Genomic DNA, 10,836 nt, shown 5'->3' on the forward strand with positions numbered 1-10,836 from the left:
GGAGACATGGGCTTGTTTTTAGCTGAGGCAGAGCTGGGTTTGTTTTTAGCAGCTGGAATAGCGCTGTGTGTTGTTTTCAGTATTGGATTTGTTACAAGAAGAATGTTGATAACATACCAATGTTTTAAACTGTCACTGGAAGTCAAAGGGCTTTACTTTTTGCTAGTCTACAAGTGCAAGGTCTAGGAGGGTGTGAGAAATATTTAAATTAATAAGCTAAATTGGCATTTGGAGATGCCAGTGGGATATTTCATATCATATAATATCACGTTTGGTATATTAATGAGGGTCACTCTCTTAGAATCATAGAATCACAGAACGGTTTGGGTTGGAAGGGACCTTAAAGCTCACCCAGTCCCAACCCCCCTGCCAGCAGCAGGGACACCTTCCACTAGACCAGGTTGCTCAAAGCCTCATCCAACCTGGCCTTCAACACTTCCAGGGAGGAGCAGCCACAGCTTCTCTGGGCAACCTGTTCCAGTGTCTGACCACCCTCACAGTGAAGAACTTCTTCCTAATATCTCATCTAAACCTCCCCTCTTTCAGCTTAAACCCATTTCCCCTTGTTTTGTCATTAGTTGCCCTTATGAAAAGTCCCTCCCCAGCTTTCTTGTAGCCCCTTCAGGTACTGGGAGGCCGCTATAAGATCTCCCCGGAGCCTTCTCTTCCAGGCTTGTGGGGGTTCACTCTCTCTCTGGCTTTCGCTCGGGCTCTCTCTTTTTTGGGATTGGGTTTGGTTTTGGGATTGTCACTCCTCGGGGATCATTATCTGAGAATGGACCTGGCTTGGTTGGCAGGCAGTGAGCAATTGCACTGTGTATCACTTATTTGCATATTATTTTATTATCATTATTGGTTTTATTTGAAATTATTAAATTGTTCTTATCTCAAGCTACAAGTCTCCGTACCCCTCTAATTCTCCCCTCTATCCTCTGCGGGTGGGTGGGGGGAGTGAGTGAGTGGCTGTGTTTGGCTGCTAGCCCAGTGCTCTCCCAGTGAAACCAGTACAGCTGGGGAACGCTGTCCCTGATGGGGGATGGCCACGGGCCAGGCCAGGTACTCTGCGGGGAGATGAGGCCGGGGTGACCCGGTACAGACCCAGGCTGGTGCTCAGCTGGGGCCATCAGTGAGCCCAGGCTGTGCCGCAGGAGAGGCAGCGGCGCTGGTGCTGGTGGCCGTGCTGTGGGGCAGCACCGGGCCGTTCCTGCGGACGGGCGCAGCGGGGCTGGAGAAGGTGCAGTGCCAGGGCCGCCTGCAGCAGCTGCTGGCAGAGATCCGCTTCCTGGGCCTCAACTACAAGGTACAAACCTGTTCAGGCTCCCTAGCTGGGTGTCAAACTGTTCCTACCTGTTTACTTCTGGATACTTTTATTTAAACTGTCAAATATTCTATCTATCATCAGAATTACTTATCCTCAGCAATATTTCATTTACTTGCCTATAGCACTGCTCTTCCCATTCAGAATTGAGATTGCTTTTGTAGACAGCAGGTCATTAACCCTCATATTTTGCATGAAATAAGCACAATCTGCCTTCTGCAGATTGGGGAACTAAGGCGTTGAGCAGCTTTGGCAGCAGAATCGCCAGCGTCCCACATTTCCGCTGCCAAACATGGCACAGGGCGAGCAGGTCTGGGCTCACTCACTGCGGGGTGTGTGGTGGGTTTGTGAGCAGCAACTGACAGGCCTGTGTTCTTCCCGCAGTACATGGTGCCGTTTCTGCTCAATCAAGGTGGATCTCTCCTCTTCTATGTCACCCTGGCATCCGCAGGTGAGTTCTCATTGCTTTCATGGAGCAGGTTGATCAAGATTTTGGGAAGAGCAGTGTTATGGATTTAGTCTGGTGACCCAGCTAAACATCAACCAGCTCATGTAATAATCACCAATAAAACAAATGCCACATGATTTGTACAAGATCATCCATTTGTGGTGGTTTCACTAGCTCTGTCTCAGCTAAAAACCAAACAATATTTTAAACTGTTTGTGTTAAAACTGTTCCGTTTCAGACCTGTCCCTGGCAGTACCACTCTGTAACTCCTTGGCTTTGATAGTAACCCTGGTGACTGGGAGGATTCTGGGAGAGGACATTGGTGGTAAAAGTAAGTTACACTTAAAACATTTCCTCATGTTGTTTCCTGCATCTATTTGCTGACTTAATAGTGTGGGCTTCCCTCTGGTCTGCTGAGAAACAGCAAATACCCACAGAAGGGCTTTAACTAGTTAAGAGCTGAAAAGGAAGTGAAACAGACTTGAAAGTGGGCAGGGCTAGTAAATTTAAAGACAGAACAGGCTGTTCTAAGCTAAAAAGAGTTTATAGGCCTGAGACTTTATGTAACTAGATATTTAAGTGTAAGAGAAGCACTAAATCATAAGCCCACCATGGAAAAGGAATGCCCCATAAGCCTCCAAATGTCAACACTCATCCTTCTTTCCTTCCCTCACATCCTCCCAATAACATTAGAAAGTCAGAAAATGGCAGGAAACTTGAAAGCTTAAAAAACATCAGGACCTGGCACAATAACTGTAGAAAAAACACTGAGGTGGGGTTTTTTTTGGTCATTTAAGCACAGTTGTCACCAGCCAGCCATACAGAATCAGCAACATTTTCTTAGAACCATGCTTTGCCCCATGTAGACAGGCAGTCCAAACATCCAGACCCCTTCAGAACTCACCTGATCCAGGTTGTATCTGTCCAGACATTGATGCTGTCCTATTTACCATGACATCTGAGCAGCGTGTATTTAGCAATGAGAAGGTCTGACTGAATTATATAAGTTCTCAATATATTATTGTTCATTTCTACAGGGGCTGTGGCAGGGATGCTGCTCACTGTCCTAGGAGTCACGCTCTGCATAGCTGGTTCCTGAACGAGACACGGTGAGAAGCAGAGGAAGTGAAGCTGTTCAAAGGTAACCCCTGTGGCTGAAGGGGGGCTTCTGGCTCAGCAGCGGACCTCATTTGGACCTAGGAAGCTGTATTTTGGTACACAGATGTCAAAAACAAACCATGCAAACACTGACTGTATTCCCTGAGTGCTGGGGTGGAACAAGGCATGGGGCAAGGACATCTTATTTAATGTTTTGAATTCAGGAATTTTCTGTCTGTGGGTGTTCCAAGGGAAAGATGATTGAATTGTCTTGTTGGGCGCTGGAGGGATAATAAATGGTTAATAAATCTTTCAGTGGGAGCTTCTGGGACCAACTGGTTTTTGTGTAGAAGGAATCTTAGTTAGGAACTCTCCTTTTTTCATGGCCAAGCACGTGAAAGGAGCTTCCTTCACTGCACTCAGCTGCAACATACCCAGTCACACTGCACAGCCCCTTGCACTGAGGTTATCACATCACTTTTCTCCCCTGGAGTCTTGCAGAGTGCCTGTCTCTAGGGAAGGAAAGGTGTTTTTCTTTTCAGTGAAATTATCAGTGCAAAATAGCAGGTAGATCACAGAATCAAAACTCTTTGTTACCCTTGTAATTAATCAGGAACACATATAATAAATACAAAAGAAGGGTGGTACAAGAGCTGTTTATTACTATGACTTTTCCTAAATCAGGCAGATGCTCCTAAAACAAGTTAACAGAAACAAGATGTATATATTTTTTGTGAACAGGTTTGATTGCTGCAAACATTATCCAAGGATTCCAAATCAGAGGGACAGTGATGCAATTAAATCTCTGTAAGAAGTGTCTGACATAGAACAAACTTCCTGGCAGGTGTTTTGTTATAGGAGCATGTTTTCTATTTGGTTATTCTTCCTTCCCAAGTTCAGACACAAACCAGTTTAATTAGAGTTCAGAAAGCAGCCATCTCCTCTGCCCCATCCTCACACCACAGAGATGAGGAAAGGAAGAGGACTTTCATTATTTAAGGAGTTTGTGCATCTGATTCATTGTTCACTGGTACTCTGCTTCTCAAAGCCAGATGATGAGGGTGCTTGAATTGAGAAGAGTTTGTTAATTCATCCAAAAGCTTGGCCAGGCTGTGGTGTTACAGAGATGTATGATTCACATGCTTTTGCTATCAGCAGCTGTGCAGACAGCCAGGTATCTAATGGTCCCTCTACCTCCTGGTCCCTTTGTGAACTCTTCAGAGCGATTTGCTGCCAAGGGAAACATCGTTCAGTGCTTTTCATCCTCAGAGTCACTGGCATCCTTTTTCCTTGCCCCAGTCTTTTGTGATTTCTCTGTAGTCTGTGCCTTTTTGCAGTGAGAAAGAAATACAGTTATTCATGTAGCACTTTGCTATCACAGGAAGATTCTGGGATTAAATTCCTGCATTCCGCTTGCAGTCTCATCACTGTTTTGGAATGCAAACTTGGGTCTCTACATTAAATTCACAGGTAGCTGATTTAATGCCTAATGATTCTGTCCCACAGCAGAGGGGAGCTGTGACACTGAAATGAATGACGACTGTATAGCAGTGTGATCTGGGGGGGAAGCCAACGGAAATTAGCAGCATCAGAGTGCCCACCCCATCGAGAAATGCTGGCCCAGCCTCTAAAGCAAACACAGGACACCAGGCTCCCTCCCCCTTGAGCCAAGAAGTCAGGAACCATTAGGTAATTTTTTGCTAGGGCTTTTTCTAATTTAAGTTCAAAGGAGTTGTTTTCCTTTGAAGTTCTAATTAATCCAAAGAGACTACCTAGGCAGAACTGTGAATCACCTACAACAGAACACATTCATCCCATTACATCAGTTCTAAATGTCCTTATGAAAAGTTTAAAACATGGATAACTCATGAGCAATAAGTATCTTGCAGACACTTTTAACACAGTTTTTTAAGGACACCTTTTTTTTTCCCCTTTAAAAAAAAAGATTTAAACTTGTTACTGTCTAATAAATCCATTCAGTCCTTTTAGGAATTACATGTTTATTCTGTGCCAGCTTCTAAGCTTCACCTGGCTACAGGCAAGTTCTGCTTAACAAGTTATATTTGGGGGCACTGAATTACAGCATAAGAAATGTGAACACAGCCAGGAAGGATCTTACAGACTTCACAGAACCATTATGTGGAATAAATGCCTCACTGCAGTGTATGATTTTGGCTTTTGGTATAAATTCCTTTCACAACTTTCTGTAACAGGAGTAAGGATAGAAATAGTACACACACACAAAAAAAATGCAGGAAAGCCTTTGATATCCTTATTGCAGTGGGAAGCTGTAACTCTCACATTCCAGAAGGGAAATGTTCATTACCCAGATGACAACCTCTCTGCTTTCTAAAATGCAAAGCCCTGCAGTTACACACTGTCCTCTGGTTTCTCAAGTTCCCTCTGGTGGTTACTTTCATCTTTACACACTGTAGAAGAGAAGCGCAGTGCTTTGTAAAGCTAACGGACAGGACTTCAAACAAGTGAGAAAACTGAAGGGCTTTTTGCCAAGCAACTGCTACAAAATACTGATTAATTAATGTGTCTTCAGGCTGGCTCTGAAGGGCTGGCCTTGGATTCAGCCTCCCTGCTGTGCAAAACCTGTGGCACCGATAGATTCTGGTGGGACCATGAATATTCCCTGCAGCAGTGAGATTCCTAAAAGGACAGAAAATTATTTCTCATACCTGATCAATGGGTACATCCACCTTTGTGTGTTCATCCTCTTTTAAGTCCTGGGCACCTCGCAGCTCCCTCCTAGGATCTCTGGTTTTATAGATGCTTTCTTCTGCGAGGAGAAGAAAAGAAAGAAGCTGGAGCCATGGCCTGGTCTTGCTGAGGCTACAGAAAGGTCCTTGTGTGTGCCCAGATGAGGAACGAAGCAGAAATGCAGAAGTTACTGGATGTATCACTGCTTTCTTTCAGTGCATCTGCAGGCATTTTGTGCTTTAGCATCAAAGTAAAGCCACTCTTCCTCTACAGTGTCCTTTACCTTGATCAGGCCAGTGCTGCACATTCCTGTTGCTCCTCCTGTTTTGTCCTGCACGGACAGGTTTAACATGGAAAATGGACTCTTCCTCTTTGAGGTGAGATTTCCTGGCTTGCCTTTGCAGTTGTGGAAAAACAACTCGGATCTTGTCTTTCTCTGCAACTCCTCTGGTCTGCAGCCTGCGACTGTGCAGCTGAAAGTATTCATCACACACTTCTGATAGGGCTTCTTGACAAAACACTTTATAAAATAAGGGAAGTTTTACAGGGCAATCCCCTAAACACCACAACTTTCCCCTGTGACCCTTGATCCCAACTGGTACAAAGCTCTCTGCATGCTCTGACTGGGGTTTTAAGTTGATACTATAAGCAAAACAGATACAGGGAAACATAAAACACTTTTTGTGGTCACTACTACCTGTTGAGGTGGTTCAGCAAGAGCAGAGTCACCAGCTTTATCCTGAGAGGTGGCACAGAATTCACCCAACTGAAAACAAATTTAAAAAAGGAAAAAAAAAAAATTAAAAGCAAAATAACACTTTCAAAACAGCACAGATGTACTTTTCAATAGACAATCCAGGACAGCCCAGCTGCTCTATCTGTAGCCTCTGTTGGGCATTTTACCCACACAGTGAGCAGGAAAGATATCCTAGCTCCAGGGTGAATCCTCCCTGCCCATCAGCCCAAAAGGAGAAGAGGTGAGTGAGGACACCTTAAGTAGTTTTAATTCAGTGAGATTTAATTCCAGGGTGATCTGACCACATAGCTGTCTCTAGCTCCTCTCCTTTGGGAACGGTGCCAAGCAAGGATGCTGTAGCCATGGCAATTGGGAATGGAGGTTGCTGTACAAATCCACTGTGCTGGCACAAAAGCAACTGCAAACAGTCCCACACCAGCTGAGCCACTTACCCTTCTGTGGTATTTTTTGTGCTTGGTATTTGGGTAGTTCCTGTAACAAAAAAGCAGCAGATTCTCAGCGTCAGGCAGAAGTCAGCTGTAGGAGGACACACTCTCCCCTTTTCCCATAACAGAGGGACCCTGTAGGTGTTTTTTCCACTTGTGGAATTCAGTGTCCAGCCTAATGGGCAGGAGCTCTTCCGTGCTTGATGAACACTCAACTCAGAAACACCCAAACCGCTTGCTTTCTCTGGCACTGAACTCTGAATTTCACATTCTTTCTTCCCAAACTTCCAAGACATGAAGCAAAACTCAAGCCTTGAAGCAGACAGTGCTACAAAAAGCATGGCTTTAGCTGAAGACCACCATGGAGAGGACTCAGCCACAGTCTACGTACCACAGCGTCTTGCACCCAGAATCCTGGGGCACCAGCAGCTCAAAGTAAGGCAGTTTTTTGTACTCTTCATTGCCCACTGCCACGTAGTAATCACCATTCACCAGCTCCTCCCCACCAGACACCTGAGTTCCATCCAGCTTGCAGAGCCTGGAGGAAGAGACAGCAAAGGCTTTAGAGCTGTCACAAGACTGTGAACAACCCCTCAGCGTGGAAGCAAACATGTGAAAAGTGTTAAATGGGACCGAGACAAGTCAGAGAGGATCCATCAAGGACATAAGCACCCAGGGACTAGTGAGATGCAGCAGATCTCAGCTTTCTCTTTGAGTGTCAGCAAGTAGATGTCTGAGGAGAAGGCAGGGTGTATTTGTGGGATAAAAGCCCCTCTCTCTAGACTTAAACACCTTTTTATGCCATGCTTTGCTGTTTGAATATTGCTTTTTCACCAGACCACCAGCAACATCAGCCCTCCTCACAAAACACCCAGGACATTGGGGTTCTCTCTGATTTAAAGATGGAAAAACATGAAAAGCAAATGAGATGGCAAAAGGAAAGTAGAAGTGGCAATCTGAACTCCCAGCCCTCTGTGCTCATCAGAGCTGCTTATGCTCTGGATGTAAGGAAAGGGCAGCCAGTGGTGCCTTATCTGGACACCCACTTGTTAACAGCTCCGCTGCTCAGGTCGGCTTTCTCTGTCAGTGTGGCCAGGAGCATGTCCCACTGCAGTGGAGTGCTCTTGGGGAGCAGCAGGGGGAAAGGAGGGCTCAGCAAATCCCCATTCCGGAAAACACTGCGGTAGAAACAACCCAGATGAGCCATTATTCCTGCAGCTGTGGAAGGTGGGGAAAAAAACCCCAGCCACTGGGGCTGGGACAATATTTACAACAAATACTTCTGAGAGAAGCTGGGAATTGTCCCTGTGGGGCAGCATTCCCAGGACCTCCCAGAGTAATTCCCTCTTCCAGCCTCCAAAAACATTCCCAGAGACCTTTCAAGGAGAAAACACCGAGGCACTTACTGTATCGTGCAGGGCTGGTGAGGGTGCTTCTGCCATCGTGCCAAGACATTCGACTTCCAGGGAGCTGCAGTGCAGAACTAGAGACCGAGTTCAGTGCACAAGAACAGCGACAGCCCTGGCACCAAGCCCCAGGGCCCTTCCCTTTCTCCATCAGGCCCTGCCTGCCACACTACCTGCCCTGCCCGCACACTTGCTGCTGCTAGGTGGGGTTTGTTGTCAGCAACACCAAGGCTGGAGAGGCTCTTCACATAGCTGAGCACAGCCCAGAACTGGGGGCAAACCTCTGAGCACAGATCCTTCCCTGCACAGTGAAGGGGGATGAAGGTAACACAGCAGCAGCCCCTGCGCTGTCTCACGTCCTACTGATTCCCGTGGCACTGATCTCCACTGGGCACCTCACAGCCTTACAGCTCAACCTTAGTTTCTTCATTTCCAGCCCTAATGTCTCTCACATCTCCCCTCTCATTCCCCTCCTGCCTCCGCTCAGCTCAGGGACTCACCTGCAGACCCTTACCGGTCCTTGTCCCACGGAGCTCCTTCCTTCCAGGACATAAATAGCTGTGAGAACAAGACAACGTTGCCACAAAGCAACTGGGCCATGGCTGACTAAAGGGCAGTGAGAAATGACTGACTGTTCTCCCTTGGAGCATCACTCCCAGAAGTGTGGATCATTTATTTGGGTCACTTCTGGAACAGTTCTCCAGGTGTCCCACCTCATGGTGTCCCAGAACTTCAGCCTAAATTAAAGTCTGCTACATTTAAGAAATTCCCAGCCAAATACAGACCCTTTCAGATCCTCATACTAAAGACACCCAGAACATTTTATTTCTTTGTGTTACTCTCTGATCAAGGCTCCAAGGGCTGACCAGAGTTAACGCAGCCTGGACCACCTCCTCAACAAAATGCAACACACACACCAGGGAGCCAAATTCACCTGATGCACACACACATCCCCTCGAGAGTCAAGCAATGCCACTAAAACCTCTTTAACCCTCTGTATTTCAGGATGAACCAGAACAGCTCTACTTTGTGCAGGATTAGAAAACAAAACAAAAACCTCCATCAAACCAAAGCAAAAGTATTTGTTGGTGGAGAGTGTGACTGCAGCTGTGCCAGGGAAGCGGGCAGCAGAGCCTCCCACACGCCACAAAACACAGGCAGGAGGCAGAGCAGCACTGATCACACCCTGACAGAGAACACCTGCCTCCCCCCAACAAGTTTTTTTCTGAGAGCCAAGTGACCTTATCAGGAATATTTGCATTTTTCACATGATCTGGAACATGCCCAGTAGTTTACAGTAGGAAAAGAAATTATTCTGTCTCTGTTTTTCCTTGGGTTTGTAAACCTCTTACCTCATTTTTCCATCCACACCCCAGCACGTTCCCTGCAGAGGTGATCTAAAGCTGCTTACCAAACCCAGAGATCAAAGGACCATCTACTCACTTCAGCTTTTTGAACTTTTCAAAGCCCGCAGCCACATACTGGCACCCATCCTGCAGATCCCCCAGCTCAGCGACGCGGTGGCCGTGCCTGGGTGTGTAGAGGTTCCTCACAGCCAAGGGTGCGTGAACGTTTTTGGTCACCTCATTCAGAAACGCCTCAAAGGTCAGGAACTGCCGCTGGTTCACTACAAACCTCCTCCCGGGGAAGAAGGGGTCACCATTGCGATACACCACCACGTTCTTGGCTGGAGGTGCCAGAGCTAAGCCACGGGAGCTCATCCTTCAGGAGTTAAGCAAGCTCCACTGACCACAGAGGCAAACAGACCAACGTGGGACACGGAGAACTCCAGACAGCCTCCCGCCGAGCCCAAACCCTTCCAACCACACCATCTGCTGTCCCTTCCCAGCACAGCCCAGTGCCACTGGCTGTCTCCATGGTTGCAGGCCCAACAGGAGGAAGTTGTGGGCCCGTCTGGAGGCCACATCAATCAATCTGTAGAGCACTTTTCCATTAGAGAACCAGGAACCACACAGCTCTTTAATCCTCAAACACCAAGTACCACACTGAGCTCCCTCACCTGCTACCGCGGCCACCAGGCTCACATTAACCAGCTCAGAGGTCCAGTAAGTGCTGGTGTCTTTATGGCAGCAGCTCACATCCCACCCGGAGCAGCCCTCTCCAGAAGCTCTCACCCCTTTGCCATCGCTTGCTACCTGGTAAGAAACACAATGGGTTTCTGTAATGGACAAACATCCACATCCCAGTGGACTGAACAGGCTGCTGTGGGTTGACATGGGCCATGGACACACTTGGCTCTGCCCAGGAGAGGAAGGTGGGACAGACAGGGACAGACAGATTCAGAGACAAACGTCAAGAAAGCTTTTTATTCCCAAACAAGTCAGCATCGTCAGGAACAAGATACAACTGCCATATGGCAAGAGCGACCATCCAGGCAGCAGGAAAACAGCATCTGCACAGAAGACTCGGCATCACCACAGGGAACCACAGCACCACGTGGAAAGTCCCTTTCTGAGGGCCCTCAAATGCCCCTGAACTAGAGCAACGTACTAAATGCCAAACCCTCTTAAGTCCTTACTTGCTCCCTGAAGCTCCAGTCCAGGTGACTCTGCCACACAGAGGGATTCTACCACGGCCAGAAATGCACAAGTCAGGAACAAAGCCTCATCTCCTGAAGGTCAGGTTTGATGTGCCATCGCTCCACACCAACTGCA

The 10,836-nt window shown here is 47.2% G+C and overlaps 2 protein-coding genes across 2 annotated transcripts; one reads left to right on the forward strand and one right to left on the reverse strand.

Annotated features, from left to right (window-relative positions):
- Positions 1-1,148: 1,148 nt before the first annotated feature.
- On the forward strand, positions 1,149-2,865 carry TMEM234 (transmembrane protein 234; the record flags this gene model as incomplete). Its single annotated transcript, XM_010173281.1, has 4 exons — positions 1,149-1,300; positions 1,703-1,769; positions 2,005-2,097; positions 2,804-2,865. Coding segments are annotated over 4 exons (374 nt in total), but the record flags the coding sequence as incomplete, so codon positions are not given.
- Positions 2,866-5,234: 2,369 nt separating this feature from the next.
- Positions 5,235-9,882, reverse strand: DCDC2B (doublecortin domain containing 2B). The gene is made up of 8 exons (XM_029086320.1): positions 9,605-9,882; positions 8,676-8,719; positions 7,802-7,973; positions 7,147-7,293; positions 6,762-6,801; positions 5,857-6,046; positions 5,552-5,652; positions 5,235-5,324 (listed from the first exon to the last, which is right to left on the reverse strand). Exons 1-8 carry the CDS (start codon positions 9,880-9,882, stop codon positions 5,235-5,237), a joined length of 1,062 nt encoding a protein of 353 aa, XP_028942153.1.
- Between the last annotated feature and the right edge of the window lie 954 nt (positions 9,883-10,836).

The sequence above is a fragment of the Antrostomus carolinensis genome, unplaced genomic scaffold, assembly GCF_000700745.2.
Source record: "Antrostomus carolinensis isolate BGI_N321 unplaced genomic scaffold, ASM70074v2 scaffold6670, whole genome shotgun sequence".
Classification (NCBI taxonomy): domain Eukaryota; kingdom Metazoa; phylum Chordata; class Aves; order Caprimulgiformes; family Caprimulgidae; genus Antrostomus; species Antrostomus carolinensis.

Bases quoted from the DNA above. Each gene is read 5' to 3' on its own strand.
- DCDC2B (XM_029086320.1), bottom strand. From the start codon at position 9,882: ATGAGCTCCCGTGGCTTAGCTCTGGCACCTCCAGCCAAGAACGTGGTG. The intron at 5,653-5,856 runs GTAAAGGACACT...TTCTCCTCGCAG, and splicing joins GCAGCACTGGCCTGATCAAG to AAGAAAGCATCTATAAAACC. The intron at 5,325-5,551 runs GTATGAGAAATA...CCTGTCCGTTAG, and splicing joins TGGATGTACCCATTGATCAG to CTTTACAAAGCACTGCGCTT.